Source organism: Rutilus rutilus (assembly GCF_951802725.1).
Source record: "Rutilus rutilus genome assembly, chromosome: 17".
Lineage (NCBI taxonomy): Eukaryota > Metazoa > Chordata > Actinopteri > Cypriniformes > Leuciscidae > Rutilus > Rutilus rutilus.
The window spans coordinates 34616686-34641330 of NC_140230.1; the positions used below are offsets into that span (position 1 = coordinate 34616686).

General features: G+C 39.8%; 4 protein-coding genes across 5 annotated transcripts in view; 2 read left to right on the forward strand and 2 right to left on the reverse strand.

The window, feature by feature from the left end:
• LOC311275952 (leukocyte elastase inhibitor-like) overlaps nucleotides 1-9068 on the reverse strand; it is a 29104-nt gene extending 20036 nt beyond the window's left edge. The window contains exon 1 of the mRNA XM_084385320.1: nucleotides 8989-9068. The gene's annotated coding sequence lies outside the window, so the exon portion shown is untranslated. The remainder of the gene's footprint in view (nucleotides 1-8988) is intronic.
• LOC311275950 (leukocyte elastase inhibitor-like) overlaps nucleotides 1-24645 on the forward strand; it is a 73963-nt gene that overhangs the window by 5931 nt on the left and 43387 nt on the right. Inside the window, exon 1 of one of the 2 annotated variants that reach the window (XM_084385315.1) lies at nucleotides 10909-11041. The exons of the other annotated variant lie outside the window; for it this stretch is intronic. The gene's annotated coding sequence lies outside the window, so the exon portion shown is untranslated. Of the gene's footprint in view, nucleotides 1-10908; nucleotides 11042-24645 lie in introns of those variants that run through there. 2 annotated transcript variants of the gene reach the window in all.
• On the reverse strand, nucleotides 167-9091 carry LOC311275957 (leukocyte elastase inhibitor-like). The gene is made up of 8 exons (XM_084385330.1): nucleotides 8989-9091; nucleotides 8570-8746; nucleotides 4076-4147; nucleotides 3756-3896; nucleotides 3552-3669; nucleotides 3190-3332; nucleotides 2922-3089; nucleotides 167-2827 (listed from the first exon to the last, which is right to left on the reverse strand). Exons 2-8 carry the CDS (start codon nucleotides 8735-8737, stop codon nucleotides 2426-2428), a joined length of 1212 nt encoding a protein of 403 aa, XP_084241456.1. The 5' UTR covers nucleotides 8738-8746; nucleotides 8989-9091; the 3' UTR covers nucleotides 167-2425.
• LOC311275953 (leukocyte elastase inhibitor-like) lies at nucleotides 10904-24222 on the forward strand. Its single transcript, XM_084385323.1, has 8 exons — nucleotides 10904-11041; nucleotides 13464-13640; nucleotides 19027-19098; nucleotides 19278-19418; nucleotides 19505-19622; nucleotides 19839-19981; nucleotides 20083-20250; nucleotides 21093-24222. The coding sequence occupies exons 2-8, from the start codon at nucleotides 13473-13475 to the stop codon at nucleotides 21495-21497; spliced, it is 1215 nt and encodes a 404-aa protein (XP_084241449.1). The 5' UTR covers nucleotides 10904-11041; nucleotides 13464-13472; the 3' UTR covers nucleotides 21498-24222.

Below are 24645 nucleotides of genomic sequence, written 5' to 3' on the forward strand. Positions count from 1 at the left end.
TATACTCGATTGCAACCTGTCTTTCAAAAATCATATTTCATATGTTACAAAAACCGCCTTTTTCCACCTTAGAAACATTGCTAAGCTACGTAATATGCTATCAGTTTCTGATGCAGAAAAGTTGGTTCATGCATTCATGACCTCGAGACTAGATTACTGTAATGCTTTATTAGCCGGTTGTCCTACATCTTCAATTAACAAGCTACAGTTAGTCCAAAATGCCGCCGCTAGAGTTCTTACTAGATCAAGAAAATATGATCATATAACACCGATTTTATCATCACTGCATTGGTTACCTATAAAGTTCCGTATTAATTACAAGGTATTGCTACTGACTTATAAAGCCCTAAACGGCTTAGCTCCAGTCTATTTAACGGATCTTCTATCGCCCTATAATCCATCGCGCTCTTTAAGATCACTAAATTCAAGGCTTTTGGTCATACCTAGGATATCCAGATCCACCAAAGGAGGGAGAGCATTTTCACATTTAGCTCCAAAACTCTGGAATAGCCTTCCTGATACTGTTCGTTGCTCAGACTCGCTCTCCCAGTTTAAAACTAGATTAAAGTCGCATCTCTTCAGCCAGGCATTCATATAATATTTTTAATCTTACAGTTCAAATTACAATCCGGCCTCTAGTTAATAAACGCCAGAGGAGAACTGGCCCCCGACTGAGCCTGGGTTCTCCCAAGGTTTTTTTTTTCTCCATTGGGTCACCTGATGGAGTTTTAGGACACTATTAGGTCACTTGATGGAGTTTTTCGGTTCCTTGCCACTGTTGCCTTTGGCTTGCTCAGTTGGGGATATTCTGGGGATATCTAATTTGATTTTATCAATAAATTCCACTAGAAACAAACCTTGTTGTATTATTTTAATTTAATACTGTGAAGCTGCTTTGATACAATCTGTATTGTGAAAAGCGCTATACAAATATACTTGACTTGACTTGACTTGACTTGTGTGTGTGTGTGTGTGTGTGTGTGTGTGTGTGTGTGTGTGTGTGTGTGTGTGTGTGTGTGTGTGTGTGTGTGTGTGCGCGTGTGTGTGTGTGTGTGTGTGTATAACAACATATACACCCTGATGTTACATTCATAAAAATAAACCTATTTTACTAATTAAAATGATAGTTTAATTTCCTCTTTCCGTGTTTTTCCCTCAACACTCTTTTCAGAAACCAGTTTTCTTTGAGTTTCATTGGCACCAGAGTTTGACCACAGTTAATTTGTCACAACGGTTTACAGTTAAAAATGACTCAAAATCAGGTTTTATTGAAGAATTGTAAAGATTTATTTCATTTATGTTGAATATACTGTTAAGCCCTTTTCACACAGAGATTACGGAAAATACACGGATAAAATGACCCGGGATTTGACCCGGGTTCATTTGATTTTGGTTCATTCACACTGCCAGTGATTTTCCGGAATCAGAGAGCGCGTTCACACACAACCCGTGTATGTCCCGGAAAGACACGTGACATCGATGTGACTTGTAATGTCTCAGCAGCGTCTTCAGTTTGCTTATGAGCTGCGATTTCTCTCTCGAGAAACCACGCTTGTGCATTTATTTCTCTGATTCGATCATAAAATTGCGCATTTCGTACCGTTTCACAGCTGGCGAACGATCCCGGCTTCAGCGTCATCACTACGACACGGCATTATTACGGCTTTTGTTCACACAGCGCGCGTCCCGGGACTGAACACGGCAATGTTACTAGGTCCCCAACCCGGCATCGATCCCGGCATTAAACCCGGGTCGTGTTTGCGTTCACACAGAAGGCGTTCCGGCAATTTCCCGGGTTCAATGCGCTGTGTGAAAGGGGCTTTACAGTGAATGCATACACATAATATGTAGCCAAATGATACTTTGGGTTACCCTTTAATAAACTACTGCCTTTGGATCCTCAGCCTTTGCGTATCCGAGCAGTTTGTAACATTTATCATTGATATACTATTATAGTTTTTGGTAATATTTTAAATTAGATTTCCTTTTTATTATAGGCTATTTTGTTTTCATTTTAAAGTTTTCGTAATTTTGTTGTGTACATTGTCATTTGTAATTATTTGAGTACTTCAACTTAAACTAAATGTTTTTTTTGTGTGTTTTTTTTCAAGTAACTTTTATGGCTTTAGTTAACGATAATAACCCTGATCTAAAATGATTAGGAATTAATGTATTTCAAATAATTGTAATGCAGGTTCCACTTACCCTAGTAGGATTAATTTCTGTTTGAAGCAAATCATTTTTGTAAAATTTTATACTATTAATTAAATAAGTCTTTGTCCTGTAAATTGCAAAAGATCTGTTGGCACATATAATTTTTTCTTAAACTGTTTTGATTTGTAGAAGTTGTCCCGAGTCTCCTCTACTCATTTTAACCAGATCATCACCTAAACTAGCTGGAAGCGTCTCATGCAGCAGGACTCACTCATGGAGAGCAGAAGCGTCCGTAAAACAAAATGCTCTTGGTTGGATTGTGTCGGATGAAGAAAAGGAAAGGATGGTCGGCGTTGAAGAACTGCGGTTCGATATAACTATTTTCCATCACGACTGTGGTGGCTGCAGCCGCTTCGGTTCCTTCCTCGTTGACTTCAACAAAGGCTTTATGGATCACCTTCGACACCACCAGGTCGTTGTTGGAGGACATGCCTGAAAGATTCACCTTCTGCGGGTCGAAAACATCCTCCATTCCCATGCTGATCAGAAGACTCTTCATGTCATAGGTTTCCTCCATCTTGAATCTGGGCAGAGACACTTCAACCTCTTGTTTACGCATGACTTCTGGTTTGGTCCATTCCATGAGCTTCTCGTAGGTCAGTGCCTTTTCAAGCTGGATAATAAGAGAGACATGTCAGAGAAATAGTTGAAATAGTCCACAAGTACATCTGACTGGTCACGGCTGGCTAATTAAGCATTCAAATCACCTTCTGAAGGCCAGTGGTGTCGTCTTCCATCTCGTTAGGAAGGATGATCAACATACTGAGATTCTTCCCGACATACGGCAGCTCCAGAACCTGACTGTTGATCTCTGGGATGAAGGCCAGAGGAAAGTCCTCCTCTTGATACATCATCTTCACTGGTTTAGTTTGATTCTGCCAAACATCAATGGAAATACATTATAACCCCTCAGATTTCATCATGACTGTTACAAATATAAGTAAAATAATATAAAAAAAGAGCATGAAATCTCACCTTGTTCATCTTAAACAGCCCATCTCTGGTGTCTTCCTTTGGGAATTTATTCTCCCAGTTTCCCTTGAAGTAGATGGCGTTCACCAAAACCAGTTTCGTCATCTCATCGATGGCTCCCTGTGGCACCAAGTCCTTGATCTTTTCTAAAATACAAATGGACATTGTTCACTTTGAGCAGTGATTTGAACTGGTTGGTTTGATATTGTTACTATAAAGCTCAACTCAAGAAGCCATGAAGCCAAACATGGCCTATGAACAGACAATTTTGCTTAATCTAAAGGGCTGCAAAAAACATAGAAAAAAACTTTTGTAAGAGTTTAGAGTAAGTTTCAAATTGAGAATAAGTTTATGCTGGATTTCACCTTGTGTTTTTGTCTCCACCCATTGGTTGATGTTGACACGAGCAGCCTCTGATTTGTTCTTGAAGTCCACCTTCTCCAGTCCGGCTTCATAGTAGCTTTTTGCGTCATCGAAGAATTTCTGTAATACAGCAAACCGATTGAGGTGGAAGTGATATTAGAGTTGAGAACATTTCCAGAACCTCCAGTGAATAAACCGAGTCTTACCTCAACAAACTGGTAGGATTGCTCTCCGTAGAGGCGGTTGGCGAGACTCAACGCATACGGGACTCCTGGTTTGTTCAGATCACTCATGAACTTGCTGAAGCTGGAATGAATTTGGTCCTCAGGTTTTTCCTCTGGACATTTCTGTTTGCATCAACAATATCAGATTTAATCAGTAGAATCAGACGAACCCAAAGGATACATGCATCTCTACAGTAAATACAGCTGTTCATGCAACAGAACCTTGACAGAATGTTAGCTAAAGTTCTGAGAACGTTCCCTGTTAACTGGGTTAGTGTTTGATGTAAATATTCATACGAAACCTTGAGGTCAGCAGGAGTCTGAGGATTCTGGGTTTGCTGCATCATTGGTGGTTCATTGTTAAAGCCCAGGACCTACACAGCATTGATATGGTAGAGTTAATAAAGATAACTTAAACATATATTGTGAGTGCACTTCTCAAATGCTCATTAGAATAGTTTCAAATGTTCTAGAAAAGACAATGAAGAACTGATGATGTCAAATACATTCTTTGTTGATTTTGGCCCTCAAGCCTTTGATAATTAAATGAGTGGAAAGAGTGATTAATTGCTGGCACTTTACTGTTTATGCCATGCCTGGAACTCAGTTTACATGTGGTGCGTCCAGAATCGAATACTTCCCTACGCCAAAAGAGTAAAGCAAGGCAAGTTTATTTATATAGCACATTTCATACACAATGGTAATTCAAAGTGCTTTACATAGAAGAAAATAAAATAATCAAAAGCAATAAGAATAATTAAAACAGTTTTGAATAAAAAAGAAAAGAAAATACAGTACAAATAGTCGGACGAACAGTGGCACAGTGCTCATTCAGTAAATGCACAGCTAAACAGAAGTGTTTTGAGTCTGGATTAGTATGCACTGTATTTGAAACACAGTTGGCGAAAAGTCCCCGGATGACCTACTACTACTTCCAAGGTTCTGAAGTGCGCATTCGATGGACACTTTACTATCCCATGAGGCCACGGGAGAGGACTTATGAATGGCAGTGAAGTGACGCAACAGATGCAGGTTGATCACATGACAGTATCAAAATGTATAAAATGTAAATGCTATATACAGAGATGGGAAGTAATGAAGTACAAATAATGTGTTACTTTACTTAAGTAGATTTTTCTGGTATCAGTTTACTTCACTATTTATTTTTCTGACAACTTTTTACTTTCACTCACATTTTTTCACGTCTGTACTTTCTACTTATATTTTCAAACCTGCCTCATTACTTTAATTCTAATCTGTATTTGCTGACATGATCAATACTATTTCTTGTCATTGCGCGCCTTTTTCAACAGAAAACATGACTCCCCCATTGGTGTATAATTTTCTTGACTATCACGCACCACAGACGTAGGCTATAAGCTCCCACGGAGCAAGGCAGAAGATAACAAGAAGAATAGCTAACGTTATGGATGAGACAGAGGGAGTTAAAGATGTCGACATGACTGAGAATAGAGACATTCCTGATCACGCACGGCCATATATGAGAGAGATATTCGAAATTGTCTGCGTTAAAAAGGATTCCTGGCAAATGCATTGCTAATTGTGTTGTAGATTTAAAAATCATGGTTTCCCCCCATTATGGTTGAATCACGGAAGCTACACCAGTTACTTTTGCCAAGTGATCTCAATTTATTATGTATCATGTGTCAGACAGAGAGAAACAGGCATATAAGAATGGCTACATGAAAGTGGTCTTTATTCCAGATTTCTCTATTCCCCATTTATCTTCTCACCCCATCATACTAGATGTAAATGGTTTCTCCGGCTTTATGTTTCTCTGCGGTGGTACAGTAAGATTGAGCTTATATACATTACAGAGCAGCTTCCTTTAAGGTAGCAAACTATGTTGCTTGAGCTTTAAAAATGGAACATATATGTCATGCGATTGCGAACACATGGCACAATTCACTTCCATATTAAGAACTATCTTTGTTGTTTACATCTGCATCAGTTGCAACGTTACATTGTACAGTACACACCCTCTACAAAATATAGCCTCCCTCTGGTCTCTGACATATGATCTTCACATGGTTCCATGCTATCTATAGCCTCCTCATACACTCAACACATGCACATGAAAATCTGACTTGACAAATTACATTATGAAATTATTATGAAAATGAATAAAGAAAAATAACACAGATACATAACATTAAACACTACATTTTTTAGTCTTCAGTCCCTCCACTGGAACTACGACAGTAAGTTCCACACCGTCACTCCACCAGTGGCCATCTAATGAAGCAATAGTGAAGAAAAGGAAAAGCAGACCAAAGAAAGATACGATAACAAAACAAAATACACAAAATAAAGATACAATAGAAACATAAGGAAAACAAAAAAAACCTCACTCATGTTATGTCCCCGCATACTATGTGTATTTAACGTCTATGTGTACGCATTTAAAATGAACCCCAATCATCTAAGAAAAAAAAAACTAATAATTCTTCTGCCGGTGCCTTGACTCGTTAAGTAGGACGAGTCCCATTAGGACATTTTTAACAGGTATATTCTGGAGCTCAGGAAAGTGCATTCAAGAGCCATCAGAGTCATTTGGAACGCCTAATAGTGTAAACATGGAGACAAATTAATGACAGATATGATCTTCAAACATCAACATAGCAATTCTGCTTTTACTCAATGAATTTAGTTATTACAACCGTTAATTCAGTGTAATGTTCTGTTACATCAATAACCGGAACCATCAATAACTGGAACCATCAGCCCTGTACATGGTAAAGACAAAGATGAGACAAAGAAGTCACTGGTCATGGAATAAACAAATAAAAATGGTCTCTTCTATCATTCAAGGTAGAATATCATTAAAACATTTAACTCCCAATTGCATATATTATTATTTAAAAATCTCTGTCTATAATTTCCAACTGAGACGCTGTGCTCACTCTAGATAGCTTGTTACTTATGACACAGGCTCAAATAACAAAATCTAAATGACTTTGAATGAGAGAAAAACTCTGAATGTCAAGACTGCGTAACGTCAGCGGGTTGAAGAAGAAGACGAAGGTCAAGCGAAGATACAAAATACTCAATATTTATTTCCATAGGCAAAATCCAAACAAACACGAAACAGTGTGCTAGTGCACAAACAATAACCAGCAATGAAAAGGAGTGAGAGGGGAACTTAAATACACAGATAATGACAAAGACAACAGGTGATGATGATGATGAGGGTGATGAGGAGCAGGTGCAGGTGATGATGACAGAGGATTCTGGGAAGTGAAGTGAAGACACAGACGATGAAGAAGGTGGTGAATGTGACAGACTGCCTCAGAGTAATTCTGCATTTACAATACTTTCATAATTTCATTTTACTCACTTATATTCTGACTTAGTCAGAAATTATATGTATTTCAAATAAACATCTTTGTTTATTTGACATTTTTCCTTATACATTTTCCAACTCACATTCTTATGCAGTCATTTTCTATAATTTTCATCAGCTTATACTTGTCAATTATCTATAAAAATATTATCATAGATCTTTCCTCAAAGTAATTCCTTAACTTCAATCTTATGATGTTATTTTATCTCTTGTTCTTCTTCAGACAAAACTTAAATTTTGTAATGTTAAACAATGATCACCTTTCAAACATTAACACATTAACACCAGAAATCTGTTAAAAAGCTTAGCTTGTTTCTGTTTTTCTCTTCAGATATACCCAGAAGATAATGTTTTGCTATACAATAACCTTCATGTATACTTGAGAAGCAACAGGCTTTCTATTTATATCTGTGTGTGTGTGTGTGTGTGTGTGTGTGTGTGTGTGTGTGTGTGTGTGTGTGTGTGTGTGTGTGTGTGTGTGTGTGTCTAAAGGAGGGTATAGATTCCAAAGGAAGGGCTGATTCACTCTCCCTTCTCACTCGATGAACTCAAGGAAAAGGAAAAGAGAAGTTAAAAACAAAATTAACCCTTATATTTTCAGTTGTCTTTTTTCTTCCTTTTCAAGTTTAACTCAGATCAGTTACTTTTTTTTCTTTTTTTAGTTTTATCTCAGATTAATCATTTTGAATGTTCTTTCTTTTTTTCCTAGTTTATCTCAGATTAATTTATATGAATTTTCTTTTTCCTTCAAGCTTACTCAGAATAGTATCCTCAAATATTTTGAACAGCTTTACGGTCAAAATCAGGATGCACGCGATCCTAGCTAGTTACAACGGCGCCTTTATACTTGTATTACTCCAGCGTGTTAATGTTTTAGAGTTTATTCTACCCCTTTTTATGGGACTCACCACACTTAACCGCTCCTGTCAATCAAGTATCGCTGCCTTTTTATACTTGTATTACTCCAGCGTGTTAATGTTTTAGAGTTTATTCTAAACCCTTTCTCTGAGGGACTCGCCACACTTAACCGCTCCTGTCAATCAAGTATCCTATCAAATTTTCTAGCTTAACCGTCTTACAGCTAATTTCCCGAATTTTTTACTAGATAGTCTTCTTTCTAAAAAAAAATATCTATCTCTATCCCAGCATATCAAATACTTTAGAGGTCTACTCTTCAGAGCAACTTACATAAGCCAAATTGAATTAAATTACAAAATGCCTTTTATTTATAAATTTTGACAATATTTGGTGTAAAAATCATACTAACATCATAAGTGCACCCCAGGAAACATAAAAAAAATAATGAAACAATGCAGTTCATGACCCCTTTAAAATCTGGAATGCATGCACTCGTTGTGTCAACTTGCTTCCTGGTCCCTCTGTCTCATACTCTCTCGTCACCCTCTTTTAAAAGTATATTGTGTGAGATCACCTTAATCATCTGATCTGCTGTGTTTCCTCTTGCACCGAGTGACACCATTGCCAGAGCCGAGGAGATGCTGACAGGAGAGTAGAACACATTCCCTGATGCGTTTCCTCCGCTGATCTTCTTGAACAGGTTGAGGGAGAACTGTGTGTTTGCTGCAGTCAAAGGCTCCATTTTCACAAGCTAGAAAGTAAGAGAGAGAGAGATGATCAGCATAACAAAGTGAAAATCCCAAACAGAGCATTGCTCAGTTCAGTTGTCATTTCCTATAAACAACATCACATGCTTGTCTAAGAAAAAATAAATCCATGCATTATCTTTCATATGACAGTACAGTAGCCTACTAGAACGGTAATTTTTGCATCATTTTCATCATTACACATACAGAAGTGTAATGTAAAAAATCTGTTCTATTCAAGCTCTACCTAGATTTTTTTTTTAGCAGGAACGATGAAGTTCCCCCAGAGGTGAAAGAATGATCTGCTGAGTCACAAGTTTCGTTCTTATAAACGTTATCTCGCCCTGAAGAGCCCACCCTCTAAACCAAATCCAGCCCAAACGTCTCGGGTTACTCAACCATGAGAGGAGGGAATGAGAGGAGATGTGTGTGACGTCACTGTCGGCCGGAGTGACTGCGGTTACGCCCACTGAGTGGCAAAAGAGAAGCAAATGAATCGCTGCAATTCACAATTCTGTCTAGCGACTCCAGGCAGCGAAACGTGGAATTTAGACCTTCCTAGGCTATATTGTCTTTATATAAAGCGTTCACAGGCAAATTTGCTTTTTGTATTTTCCTGGCGTCGAAATGTGCACAGCAGTTTTGACATTAAGTGACATGGCATCTGACGCACAGAAGCAAGCTTGTTTGAGATGCGCCTCTGCAGTGAGAGGAGGAGTGAAAAAAGCGCAGGCAAGACGGACAGTTCTCTCTTCTAGCAGTGGATCAGACTGACACCTGTGAGATCATGGATATCGCGGGAAGTTCTGTTGCTTTAATATGAAAATAACTATAATGAACAAGACGCCCATTAGCCTACCAAAGACGTGTTTATCAATAATTTGTAGGCTACTTTAATTACATGTTACATAGGCCTATATATATATATATGAAGAGTTCAGATGCAAAAGCCTCTAAGTGCCATCTGAAATTTTCTTCTAGAATGATCATTTTTATCAAGCTCGTATATTTAAGTTCAGTAATTTCACTTAAATGGCAATGAAAATGACCTATTTATTGTAATTTAAGTGAAATTACTGAACTTAAATATACGAGCTTGATAAAAATGATCATTCTAGAAGAAAATTTTAGATGGCACTTAGAGGCTTTTGCATCTGAACTCTTCATATATATATATATATATATATATATATATATATATTTGTATAAATATGACAACAATAATATAACCCATAGATCACACTGTCAGAGAGTTTGGGAATACTAACACATAATTTATAGTATACACATAAAAACATGAGATCAGAGTTTTAAAATCAAACAGTTTAAAAGAGAACAATACATTACAGGTTGAGTAGTCCTGTGAGCGCCCTCATATGGAACTAGAGTGGAACTGCAAACAGTTCAGAAGCCGGAAGTTTACTGAGAGTGGAAGTTCTCCCCTTATTAGACAGTCTCTGCTCCTCCTCTCACTGCAGCCGCCTACTCTCGCATACATTTCAGCCGAGGCAAAGCGCATCTCAAACAAGCCTGTTGGCTTCTGTGCGTCAGATGCCATGCCACTTAATGTTAAAACTGCTACTGCAGATTTCGACGCCAGGAAAATATAAAAAGCAAATTTGCCTGTGAACGCTTTATATAAAGACAACATAGGAAGGTCTAAATCCGGGTGATCACATATCAATATTATATCGTCATATCGTCCAGCCCTAAAACTTATTGTTTGCAGTGTTTATTTAAAAACATCAAATTATGCAAAATATAAGATGGTAAATATTTAATTGATGATTTGTCAATACAATATAACAATACATAGGGTATGATTTTACCCCAAAAGTCAACATATTGACACAAAATGACAACTGCAAATCCACGTTTCTCTGCCTGGAGTCGCTATTTCTGTGAATTGCAGCGATTCATTTGCTTCTCTTTGCTGTAGCTTTCGACAGTCTGTATAAATACATCTCAGATTTCTTTGTCAAATCTATTTGTACAGTCAATCTCAAAGCTCTTTCCCATTTGAGATGTGTTGTGTGTTTTTCGCGGCATTCACGCTGAAAACCAATGCTACTTAGTCTTTTGCCACTCAGTGGGCGTAACCGCAGTCACTCCGGCCGACAGTGACGTCACACACATCTCCTCTCATTCCCTCCTCTCAAACCGAGACGTTTGAGATGGATTTGGTTTAGAGAATGGCCTCTTCAGGGAGACACAACGTTTATAAGAACGAAACTTGTGACTCAGCAAATCATTCTTTCACCTCTGGGGAAACTTCATCGTTCCTGCTAAAAAAAATCTAGGTAGTGCTTGAATAGAACAGATTTTGTGCATTGAACTTCTGTACGTGTAATGATGAAAATGATGCAGAAACTACTATTCTAGTACTGTACTGTCATATGAAAGATAATGCATTGATTTTTGTTTTTCTTAGACAAGCATGTGATGTTGTTTACATAGGAAAGGACAACTGAACTGAGCAATGCTCTGTTTGGGATTTTCACATTGTTATGCTGATCATCTCTCTCTCTCTTACTTTCTAGCTTATGAAAATGGAGCCTTTGACTGCAGCAAACACACAGTTCTCCCTCAACCTGTTCAAGAAGATCAGCGGAGGAAACGCATCAGGAAATGTGTTCTTCTCTCCTGTCAGCATCTCCTCGGCTCTGGCCATGGTGTCGCTCGGTGCAAGAGGAAACACAGCAGATCAGATGATTAAGGTGATCTCACACAATATACTTTTAAAAGTGGGTGACGAGAGAGTAGACTGAGACAGAGGGACCAGGAAGTGATGCAAGCCTTTTATTGTTTTATAATGTTTGCTGGGGTGCACTTATGATGTTAATAGGATTTTTACTTAAAAAAAAATTGTCATCATTTATATATAAAAGGCATTTTTTCTACACTTCTTTTTCTTTTTCTTCTTCCTCTTGTTAATGGCCGCTCACTCAATAGGAGTATTATCGCCACATACTGTATCTTGTGAGACTTCAGTGTAAACGCCCACAGCTGAGTATTACATGTGGGACTCTATCGTAAACGTTAACCACGTTTTTACTATTACAGCTCTCAAGGTTAATTAATCATGTTGTTTGTTAATATTATATTTAGATAACCTATCCACCATGTTGTTACTGTCACGTGACCAACCAGAGTCAGTTGCGTCGCTTCACTGCCATTCATAAGTCCTCTCCCGTGGCCTCATGGGATAGTAAAGTGTCCATCGAATGCGCACTTCAGAACCTTGGAAGTAGTAGTAGGTCATCCGGGGACTTTTCGCCAACTGTGTTTCAAATACAGTGCATACTAATCCAGACTCAAAACACTTCTGTTTAGCTGTGCATTTACTGAATGAGCACTGTGCCACTGTTCATCCGACTATTTATACTGTATTTTATTTTATTTTATTCAAAACTGTTTTATATATATATATATCTTTGCATGCCAGCAACAAGTGTCCCTTGTGAGAGGATTTTTTCAAAGGCTGGAGAAATTATCTGTAAAAAAAGAAGTAGTCTAGAAGCCTGTTTTATGCTTCTGCGTCGAACTGCCGCCGTAGCTACGTCGTAGGCTGTGTGTAGCGCGCGTACCCTACGGCGTACCCTGACGTGCACCTCTCCAAAAATGTAACAACGCGTCAATTCTACGCGGACACAAGCGCTGTGATTGGTCTGCCAGAACCCCTCCCTCGGGGTTTCACACGCTCCCTAGGTACGCGTCAACGCGGACAACAACACAGAAGTATAAATTAAAACCAACACGTTGCCTACGGCGTATAGGCTCCGGCGTAGGTCCGACGCAGAAGTATAATGAGGCCTTCCACAGCAGAGAAATTAATATTTTTGAATAAAAATCTCTAAAAAAAGTGAGACATTGTGGCTTGATTTCTTTTATTAATATTCATTTTGCAAGACCAAAATAACATTATGCACAGTGAGGAGCCTATAGGTTACAATCTTCACATATTAGAAAATTATAATAATAAAAAAACAACAATTTTTTTTAATGGCTCGTCAAGGTTGTTTCAGATCAACACCTGCAAGTGACCACTAGGTGTCACCGTGGAGACGGGTGTCGGATTGATTCGAAGCCTCGAAACAATATGGCACATTTGGTTCAACTGTTTCATTGCTTCACGAGGCCTCGATCTGGCCATCACTAATGGAAACGCGGACATCACACACACATCTCCTCTCATTCCCTCCTCCCATGGTTGAGTAACCCGAGACGTTTTACAGAAGGGCTGGATTAGTTTAGAGCAGGGGTGCCCAATCCTGCTCCTGCCGATCGACTGTCCTGCACAGTTCATCTCCAACCCTAATCAAACACACCTGAAGCAACCAATTAAGGTCTTCAGGATCACTTGAAAATTAAAGGCAGGTGTGTTTGATTAGGGTTGGAGATGAACTGTGCAGGACAGTCGATTGGCAGAAGTAGGATTGGGCACCCCTGGTTAGAGGATGGGCTCTTCAGGGCGAGGCAATGTTTATAAGAATGAAACATGTGACTCAGCAGATCATACTTTCACCTCTGGGGAAACTTCATCGTTCCAGCTAAAAAACCTCTAGGTAGTGCTTGAATAGAACAGATTTTTTACATTACAGTTCTGTATGTGTAATGATGAAAATGATGCAAAAACTGCTGTTCTAGTACTGTACTGTCATATGAAAGATAATGCATGGATTTATTTTTGCTTTCACTTAATATTTTGCTTTTACCTTCTAGCTTGTGAAAATGGAGCCTTTGACTGCAGCAAACACACAGTTCTCCCTCAACCTGTTCAAGAAGATCAGCGGAGGAAATGCATCAGGAAATGTGTTCTACTCTCCTGTCAGCATCTCCTCGGCTCTGGCCATGGTGTCGCTCGGTGCAAGAGGAAACACAGCAGATCAGATGATTAAGGTGATCTCACAAAATATACTTTTAAAAGAGAGTGACGAGAGAGTGACGCAAGCCTTTGCATGCATTCCAGGTTTTAAAGGGGTCATGAACTGTTTTGTTTTATTGTTTTATAATGTTTGCTGGGGTGCACTTATGTTGTTAATAGGATTTTTACATACAAAAAAATTGTCATAATTTATATATAAAAGGCATTTTTTCTACCCTTCTTTTTCTTCTTCTTCCTCTTGTTAATGGCCACTCACTCAATAGGAGTATAATCGCCACCTACTGTATATCTTACATGGGTATCTGTAATCTGTATTTTTTGTTTGTTTAATGCCCCACCCTCTGCTGGCGCTGTATGTTCAGCTCCTCCAGCTTCCACTCTTTCCCCTCAACTTCCAGGCACTGATGGGCAGTAACGCATTAGAAGTAACGCGTTACTGTAATTCGATTACTTTTTTCAAGTAACGAGTAAAGTAGGGGATTCCAATTGCAAAAACAGTAATTAGCAGTGGCGGCTGGTGAAAAATATCTTAGGTGGGGCTGTCATATTCAGCCAGTTTCAATAGTCTGGTAACCATGGGAGTATTAGGCCTACTTTCTGCCCTTGGTATGTGTATTGTGCTTTGATGTTTATTTTGTTCTATTCCTTAACCCAGTCCCAGTGGTTCTCAAGCTTTTTACAGTTGTACCCCAAGAGGCTTTAATATCCTTCTGCATACCCCCACTCTTCACTCACACCTTTTTCAGTAAGGGACAATATTTTCCCCCTTAAATCGATTTTTTTCAAGTGCATTTTTACCTTTACAAATACCTTTTATAAAATAAATAATGCTTTGAATTAAAAAAGAACCAAGCTGTCAGCAAATTATTTAAACTCAATTCGTTATTTGCGTAATTTGGGCTTTAACTAGTGCTCAAGTAGTAACTTTGCATAATTTGGGCTAATGATTTGCATTAAAAAGCCATTGGGGGATTGTTATTTGAAATCATGGATAAACAACAATGAACAAAGGTAAACAAAGGCCTACCTGATCACCACTAGCAATGCATGATCAGACTGTTATTTGACTAGTATGCCAATCACCCACCAAAGCTTCATGTCATCAGCAAAGTATGTTTTATTTAAACATTTGCTTATCTCAGCATACAAAGTCTATCATTATGAACAAAAAAGCAAAGAACCTATGTGCAAATAATAATAATAATACTAATTGTTTGGTTTTTGAAAAAATGAGGTGATTTTTTTTTTTTTTTTTGTCTCTTCATCGCCTTTACAGTAAATTTTTTTTCAGTTCAGACAATCACCGGCTCAGCTCAGAAATAGGGGCTGTTTACACTTGGCCACTTCATGCGTTTTCTGTGATCGGATAGCTATCCGATCGTGAAAAGACCAGGTGTACATGCCCTCCGAAACGCATTCGAGACGGATTTGAATCCGATCGCTCAAACCACTTCAGGAGGAGATCTGGGCCGCATCCCAGACGAAACTGAACAAGTGTAGGCTAAATGCATCTGGTTGTTGAAACCATATATGTAAATTTTACTCCTTCCAAAAATGCTACAAAATAAACGTGTGAGAGCGTGTTATAGGCTATATGTAATGTAGGGATGGGACGATTACCGGTTTCACTATAAACCACGATAAAATGTACTGACGGTTATTGTAATAAACCTCTTAGCTGGGGTTTCTTTTAAGAGGTTTAATTAGATTTTAATGGAGGACAGAGGGTACACCACACCGCAAGCTTTAATGGAAAATATTACTTTATTGACAATGTTCAGTTTAGAAAAGTAGTCATTACGTGAAACAGCATTTAGTTCATCAAACATCAACTCAGTACGCTCACTAGGACAAACGGCGATACACAAGTGAAACTCCAAACACGTCACTCCACTGCACTCTAGTGGTTAACCTCAGACCAGCACAGCACAATATAATTCGTGATCACACAGCAATCAGGTTTTTAAGTGGAAAATCAGCACGTCCCTAGTCCAGCATACACGAATTATAATGGCCGTAAACTTCAAATTGTTAAAATACAACATACACTCACTCATACACACTCACTCATACACACTCACAATAGTAATTAAAATATAAAACACTTCCCCGTTTCCATGACACAAGACCCCGACCCGGGGTCTAGGGAAAGGAATCAGCCGTGCCAGGCAGTCCACAACAGCACGCGCTCTCCTGAGCGTTGTTCCCGTCCCCACAGTCACGGCAATTAATCACTGGTTCTGACTGGAATTAGTCCTCTTTGGCCGTCACAGCTCTCTTTAGAACTTATAAAGTGTCTTTGGGCTTTACGAGGTCTCTTTGGGCAGCACGGCTCTTAACCGTTCCTGGAACATGTGGCCAGCGCTCCTGCACACACAGCAGCCCCACTATTATCTAACTACACAGGTCGGTCTAGCTATCTTTGTTGCCGAACAAACCCTAACGGTCTCGAGCAACACAAAACGTCCCCATTTCTTTCCCGAGTGCGACAAGCCAGTCCCGTCTGCCTTACGGCCCATTCACACCGGACGCCGAAGCGACGCCGAAGCGGCGCGGAACGGAGGCCGCTTCCTTTCGGCGCCCATGTTAACCTATGGTGTCGTTCACACCAGACGCAGTGCGCCGCGGCGCGTCGCGGCCGGCCCGCGCCATGAAGCGCCAGTTTCGGCGTCTGGTCTATTTTTTTCGCGAGCCGCGAGTGATCCGCGTCCATTCCGGCAGGAAGTCACACCAAGAAACACGAGACATCCGGTCAATTGTCAAAATATAAGCAATTTTCAAATTAAAATACCGCGAGTATTAACAAAAAGTATTAATACAAGAAGTGTACAAACTTCTTGGTTACAGAAACATGATGTATTCATTTTATGAGGTTACTTACTTACCCATGATGTAAAAAAATAGCTCTGAATAAACAACAACTGAGCAGAAGCTTGTAGACCGCCGCGGAGAATATGCGTCTAGTGTGAACAGGCAGGCGCCGGACCGCGCGTGATTTTCCGTTCCGCGTCGCTTCGGCGTCCTGTGTGAACCAGGGGTTACGGCCCATTCACACCGGACGCCGAAGCGGCGCGGAACGGAGGCCGCTTCCTTTCGGCGCCCATGTTAACCTATGGTGTCGTTCACACCAGACGCGGAGCGCCGCGGCACGCCAGTTTCGGCGTCTGGTCTATTTTTTGCGCGAGCCGCGAGTGATTCGCGTCCATTCCGGCAGGAAGTCACACCAAGAAACACGAGACATCCGGTCAATTGTCAAAATATAAGCAATTTTCAAATTAAAATACCGCGAGTATTAACAAAAAGTATTGATACAAGAAGTGTACAAACTTCTTGGTTACAGAAACATGGTGTATTCATTTTATGAGGTTATTTACTTACCCATGATGTAAAAAAAATAGCTCTGAATAAACAACAACTGAGCAGAAGCGCTTGTCGACCGCCGCGGAGAATACGCGTCTAGTGTGAACAGGCAGGCGCCGGACCGCGCGTGATTTTCCGTTCCGCGTCGCTTCGGCGTCCGGTGTGAACCAGGGGTTACGGCCCATTCACACCGGACGCCGAAGCGGCGCGGAACGGAGGCCGCTTCCTTTCGGCGCCCATGTTAACCTATGGTGTCGTTCACACCAGACGCGGTGCGCCGCGGCGCGTCGCGGCCGGCCCGCGCCGTGAAGCGCCAGTTTCGGCGTCTGGTCTATTTTTCCGCGAGCCGCGAGTGATCCGCGTCCATTCCGGCAGGAAGTCACACCAAGAAACACGAGACATCCGGTCAATTGTCAAAATATAAGCAATTTTCAAATTAAAATACCGCGAGTATTAACAAAAAGTATTAATACAAGAAGTGTACAAACTTCTTGGTTACAGAAACATGGTGTATTCATTTTATGAGGTTATTTACTTACCCATGATGTAAAAAAATAGCTCTGAATAAACAACAACTGAGCAGAAGCGCCGCGGAGAATACGCGTCTAGTGTGAACAGGCAGGCGCCGGACCGCGCGTGATTTTCCGTTCCGCGTCGCTTCGGCGTCCTGTGTGAACCACACAGGACGCCGAAGCGACGCGGAACGGAAAATCACGCGCGGTCCGGCGCCTGCCTGTTCACACTAGACGCGTATTCTCCGCGGCGGTCTACAAGCTTCTGCTCAGTTGTTGTTTATTCAGAGCTATTTTTTTACATCATGGGTAAGTAAGTAACCTCATAAAATGAATACATCATGTTTCTGTAACCAAGAAGTTTGTACACTTCTTGTATTAATACTTTTTGTTAATACTCGCGGTATTTTAATTTGAAAATTGCTTATATTTTGACAATTGACCGGATGTCTCGTGTTTCTTGGTGTGACTTCCTGCCGGAATGGACGCGGATCACTCGCGGCTCGCGAAAAAAATAGACCAGACGCCGAAACTGGCGCTTCACGGCGCGGGCCGGCCGCGACGAGCCGCGGCGCACCGCGTCTGGTGTGAACGACACCATAGGTTAACATGGGCGCCGAAAGGAAGCGGCCTCCGTTCCGCGCCGCTTCGGCGTCGCTTCGGCGTCCGGTGTGAATGGGCCGTCACTCTCCGCTTCTCTCACTCTCCTTAAATCTCCTCACTCCAGGTGAGATCAATTATCTCTTCCTTCAGGCCATCAATGAAATGTGCTACAGAAAGTTTCAGATGGGCCGAACCAAACCAGAAAGACAAATCCCCAGCGTTCATCACAGTATTATCGTTCAAATTTAAATTATCATTAAAACCGTGTTTGATTATCGTGATTTTAATAACTCACTGTAAATCCTGTCCAGCCAGCAACAGTCTGACGCAGCGCACAATGTTATTTTATTTTTATTTTTTTCGAGAAGGAATGGCGGAAGGCAGACCGTCCTCGGGAGATTTTTTTCCCTTTTAAAAGGACCAAATCTGAGGTGTGGTCATATTTTGGCATTTACAAAATTCCTGAGTGAAACTTAATCGAGGATGCTCACTACAATATGGGAGAAACACTTCAAATCTGCCGAGTCGTCTTGTGTGACCATCACCCACTGTTTATAGCGAACGCAAGGCAAGTTAACTTTGACTTCAATACCAAAACTACGTCTGGGAAATAATTGGGCACAAAATGTTGTTTTGAGTTGAAATATTTTATCTCAATCACTTGAAATAAACGTGAAGCTTCCGCGAAGAAAAGTTCGCAGCAAGTGGCTTTGAGCCAAAGACGAACGATCAAGGTCAAACAAGACTATCTACACTTATTACACCGATTTTTTTTTTTTTATTTTTATTTTTTTTTTTTTTATCACACAATTACGGGGACATATTGAAATGAGATTGTTTTAAATCTTAATGAGCATTTGAGTTGTGCATTCACAATATATGTTTAAGTTATCTTTATTAACTCTACCATATCAATGTTGTGTAGGTCCTGGGCTTTAACAATGAACCACCAATGATGCAGCAAACCCAGAATGCTCAGACTCCTGCTGAACTCAAGGTTTTGTATGAATATTTACATCAAACACTAACCCAGTTAACAGGGAACGTTCTCAGAACTTTAGCTAACATTCTGTCAAGGTTCTGTTGCATGAACAGCTATATTTACTGTAGAGATGCATGTATCCTTTGGGTTCGTCTGATTCAACTGATTAAATCTGATATTGTTGATGCAAACAGAAATGTCCAGAGGAAAAACCTGAGGACCAAATTCATTCCAGCTTCAGCAAGTTCATGGGTGATCTGAACAAACCAGGAGTCCCGTATACGTTGAGTCTCGCCAACCGCCTCTACGGAGAGCAATCCTACCAGTTTGTTGAGGTAAGACTCGGATTATTCACTGGAGGTTCTAGAAATGTTCTCAACTCTGATATCACTTCCACCTCAATCGGTTTGCTGTATTACAGAAATTCCTTGATGATGCAAAAAGCTACTATGAAGCCGGACTGGAGAAGGTGGACTTCAAGAACCAATCAGAGGCTGCTCGTGTCAACATCAACCAATGGGTGGAGACAAAAACACAAGGTGAAATCCAGCATAAACTTATTCACAATTTGAAACTTATTCTACACTCTTACAAAAGTTATTTCATGTTTTTGCAGCACTTTAGTTTCAGCGAAAATGTCTTTTCAAGGGCCATGTTTGGCTTCATGGGTTCTTGAGTTGAGATATATAGTAACAATATCAAACCAACCAGTTCAAATTACTGCTCAAAGTGAACAATGTCCATTTGTATTTTAGACAAGATCAAGGACTTGATGCCACAGGGAGCCATCGATAAGAGGACGAAACTGGTTTTGGTGAACGCCATCTACTTCAAGGGAAACTGGAAGGACAAATTCCCAAAGGAAGCCACCAGAGATGGGCAGTTTAAGCTGAACAAGGTGAGATTTCATGCTCTTTTTTTAATATTATTTTAATAATATTTGTAACAGTCATGATGAAATCTGAGAGGTTATAATGTGTTTCCATTAATGTTTGGCAGAATCAAACTAAACCAGTGAAGATGATGCATCAAAAGGAGGACTTTCCTCTGGCCTTCATCCCAGAGATCAACAGTCAGGTTCTGGAGCTGCCGTATGTCGGGAAGAATCTCAGTATGTTGATCATCCTTCCTAACGAGATGGAAGACGACACCACTGGCCTTCAGAAGGTGATTTAAATGCTTAAAGAACAAGTTCGGTATTTTACACTTAAAGCCCTGTTTTCAGATCGTTTCTGTTGAAATAGAACGGTTAAGATTGAAATTTGGACACATGCTGCTGGCCCGAGAATTTTCGGTTTCTGTGGTAGCACCCCCTCACCTCCACAATGGCTGCATAGGTGCACTGGAACAATCCTTCCTAAAACGCATTAAACTTTCGTTTACAAAGATGTGAAACTCACTGATATGCTCACACAAAAATCGCTGCAAAAGATGCTTTCCAACAGGTTTTATTGTAGTTTTTGTCCAGCTCCATTGACTTGTATTGGATGTGCTGTGAGGTACGGTATTACTCCGCCACCAACTGGGCTGGAGTGTCTATTATTCAAGCTCTCAACGGAAGAATGTACGGGTGTGAGGCGTTTGGAAAAATAGGTCCATTTACAACGAATGGTAAAACACCTGTTGGAAAGCATCTTTTGCAGCGATTTTTGTGTGAGCATATCAGTGAACACCCCTGACCACTCGGTGAGTTTCACGTCTTTGTAAACGAAAGTTTAATGCGTTTTAGGAAGGATTGTTCCAGTGCACCTATGCAGCCATTGTGGAGGTGGTGGTGGGGGGGGTGCTACCACAGAAACCGAAAATTCTCGGGCCAGCAGCATCTGTCCTAATTTCAATCTTAACCATTCTATTTCATCAGAAACGATCTGAAAACAGGGCTTTAAGTGTAAAATACCGAACTTGTCCTTTAATTAGCCAGCCGTGACCAGTCAGGTGTTTACTTGTGGAGCAGTTTTTTATTTGGACTATTTTAACTATTCATCTGACATGTCTCTCTCATTATCCAGCTTGAAAAGGCACTGACCTACGAGAAGCTCATGGAATGGACCAAACCAGAAGTCATGGGTCAAGAAGAGGTTGAAGTATCTCTGCCCAGATTCAAGATGGAGGAAACCTGCGACATGAAGAGTCTTCTGATCAGCATGGGAATGGAGGATGTTTTTGATGAGGAAAAGGTGAATCTTTCAGGCATGTCCTCCAACAACGACCTGGTGGTGTCGAAGGTGATCCATAAAGCCTTTGTTGAAGTCAACGAGGAAGGAACCGAAGCGGCTGCAGCCACTGGCGTCGTTGCGAGGGTTATGTGTTATATCAAACCGGAGGTCTTCAACGCAGACCACCCTTTCCTATTCTTCATCCGACACAATCCAACCAAGAGCATTTTGTTTTACGGACGCTTCTGCTCTCCATGAGTGAGTCCTGCTGCATGAGACGTTTCCAGCTAGTTTAGGTGATGATCTGGTTAAAATGAGTAGGAGAGACTCGAGACGACTACTGCACTTGCACTACTTGAAAAAAATAGGCATTGCATTAACCAAGCTTGCATTTTAATGCATTGTAGTTTTTAGGGCTTGCATATTTATGGGCTGAAATTCAACATGGTTGAATATTTAAGCTGTGAATTTCAATTCAAAACACATTTTCATTATTAAAAATGCAATAATCCATATTCACCTTTCATATTTCACTTCCAAAATATTCAAACTGTTTAAAAATACAACCTATAATATTCAACAGGCAGTTTTCAGTCCATTTTATTTCGCTTTGCAAATTCGCTTCCACAAATTCAGTGGTTCAAATTCGACAGTAAATTCAACATTGACATCCAGGAACTGCAGGAAAAGCAGTGGATTGCCGAGCATACTCTCCATCTGCTGTTAGTCGACTCACCAGCAGCGGGTGCAAAAGCGCGTGTTGTTGACGAAGACCAGCAACAGTTAGAGCAAGCCATTACGCATGCTTACAAAATTCAAAACCATAAATTTATACAGTTTTTTTGGCGCTGTGGCGTGAGATCGCTCAACAGAAGCAGCAGCGCAGAGCGCATATGATCTTCTCCTCCGCCTTAATAGTACTAGTTACAATGCGAAACAAACATGAATGAGCATCTGAAAGTGTGTTAAAAGATAGAGTACAACTTATCGAAATCGTATCATGTCAAATGGAATCGCTCAGTGTTTCAACCGTGGAAAGACGTTAGTAAAACAGCTTGTAAACAATGTCACATTTACCTCAGAAAAATCATATCCAGTGACCATAAACTCGTTAGTCAGCTTGAAAAATTAACTCTAGAGAGGAGCGTTTTGCTAAATATATGCACCATATTATTTATTTATTTATATATATACACATACACACATATATTTTTATTTACCTTTATTTAACCAGGAGGTCCCATTGAGATTCAGAATCTCTTTTACAAGAGAGACCTGGCCAAGGTAGCAGCCAAATCACAACAAATACATACATAACACAATGAAAGAAGTACAAAATGTCAAAATAATAATATAAAAACACAATGAGACTCTTAAGAAAAACAAGAACATGTCTCCATCACAACGCTCTGTACAGTAGTTTTAAATTAATTTATGGACATAAGGGTTTCCCACTTTAGCTTTTTTTGTAGATTATTCCACCCCCAAGGTGCTAAATAAGAAAAAGCTGTTTTTCCCAAATCAGTTGTAACTCGTGGCACATTAAAAAGTAACCACTTTGAGGAGCGTAGCTGATAGGTTCCAGAGCAAACAGAAAGGAGGTTACAAAGGTACAGTGGTAATTTGCCACGTAGAGCTTTATAAATAAAGATATACCAATGCTGTTGTCTACGAATTTTAAGTGATGTCCAACCAACTAAATCATAAAGAATGCAGTGATGGGTAAGGGACTTTGTATTTGTAATGATTTGTAGTGATGCATGGTAAACTGAATCAACATGACGCAAGACTGAAAATGCAGCATGCATGTACAATATATCTCCATAATCAATTACAGGCAGAAAAGTAGCTTCCACAAGTTTCTTCTTAGCACTAAAAGTAAAGCAAGATTTGTTTCTGTAATAGAAACCGAGCTTGACTGTAAGTTTTTTAACTAAAACGGTAATATGTTCATTAAAGGAACGCTTATCTATCCATATCCCCAAGTACTTGTATGAAGACACTCTCTCAATTGGTTTCCCATCCAATGACAAAAGGCCACAATTTTCAAGTAGCTGTGCTCGAGCTTTTGAGAAAACCATAAACTTTGTTTTCTGTGTATTTAAAACCAGTTTTAAATTCAATAATGTATATTGCAATGCCTGAAATGCAGTCTGAAGTTCCTGCACTTCTACTGAAATGGTAGAAGCCTGGGTATAAACCACTGTATCATCAGCATATAAATGTACTTTGGCTTAAACATCTCTATCCAAATCATTTATAAAAATTGAAAACAGAATGGGTCCTAAGATTGATCCTTGAAGGACACCTTTAGTTCTCTCAAGAAAATCAGATTTATAACCTTCAGCATAAACACATTGAGTACGATCTACAAAATAATTCTGGAACCATGCAACAGCCTTCTCACTTAAACCAACTAAACGTAATTTGGTCAATAACAATCCACGATCAACTGAATCAAATGCCTTAGAAAGATCAACAAATAATGCAGCAGAATGTTGCTTCTTATCTAAGGCCCCAATAATATAATTTGTCACTAATGTAGTAGCAGTGATAGTGCTATGGCCACTTCTGAACCCTGACTGAAAATTATTTAAAATATTTTTGTCGGTCAAGTACTGTTTTAACTGTACATTCACAAATGATTCCAAGATCTTTGACAAAATAGAAAGTTTTGATATTGGATGGTAATTATTCAATTCTGATGGGTCTTCACCTTTATGTAAAGGGAGAACATAGGCTGCTTTCCAACTTTTAGGAACTGAGTTAGAAAGAAGACTTAAATTAAAAACATGCGCTATGGGCTCAGCAAAAATATCAGCTGCCACTTTTAACAGAAATGGATCCAAATTATCTGTACCTGCTGACTTTTTGTGGTCAATGTCTCTGAGGGCCTTATGAACTTCTGAAACTGAAATCGGTTTAAAATTAAACAATTCCCGATTTACATTTTCAGATGCTGACATGACAGGACATGGGAGAGATTTATCTACAGTTTGATTAAATATGAATAAAGTGTTTATTAAACTGATTGACCATGACTGCTTTGTCTTTTATTTCATCTGAACCAGTAAGAATCTGTTCTGGGAGATTAAAGGTTGCACGTGCACCCGACAAAGATTTGAATGATTTCCAAAACTTTAAAGGATTGTTTAAGTTTTCTGTAGTTGACTTAAAAAAGAAAACTCCGATTTGAACTTTCTAATCATCAAGGTACAGTTGTTTCTTACAGTTCTAAATGCAGTCCAATCAGCAGAAGAGTCGGAAAATCTGGCTTGTGCCCACATTTTATTTCTCAAACAGATTAGTTCTGATAGGCTGTCTGAAAACCAATGATTGTCCCTACCATAGATATATATAAACGCTAGATGTCTTATGGCGCAGTCACTTCCGGCATCATCGTTCG

Excerpts from the sequence above, each read along its gene's own strand:
- LOC311275957 (XM_084385330.1), bottom strand. The coding sequence starts at position 8,737 with ATGGAGCCTTTGACTGCAGCAAACACACAGTTCTCCCTCAACCTGTTC. Across the intron at positions 4,148-8,569 it reads CAGCAGATCAGATGATTAAG|GTCCTGGGCTTTAACAATGA; the intron begins GTGATCTCACAC and ends AATGCTGTGTAG. Across the intron at positions 3,897-4,075 it reads AGACTCCTGCTGACCTCAAG|AAATGTCCAGAGGAAAAACC; the intron begins GTTTCGTATGAA and ends TGATGCAAACAG.
- LOC311275953 (XM_084385323.1), top strand. The coding sequence starts at position 13,473 with ATGGAGCCTTTGACTGCAGCAAACACACAGTTCTCCCTCAACCTGTTC. Across the intron at positions 19,099-19,277 it reads AGACTCCTGCTGAACTCAAG|AAATGTCCAGAGGAAAAACC; the intron begins GTTTTGTATGAA and ends TGATGCAAACAG. Across the intron at positions 19,419-19,504 it reads AATCCTACCAGTTTGTTGAG|AAATTCCTTGATGATGCAAA; the intron begins GTAAGACTCGGA and ends GCTGTATTACAG.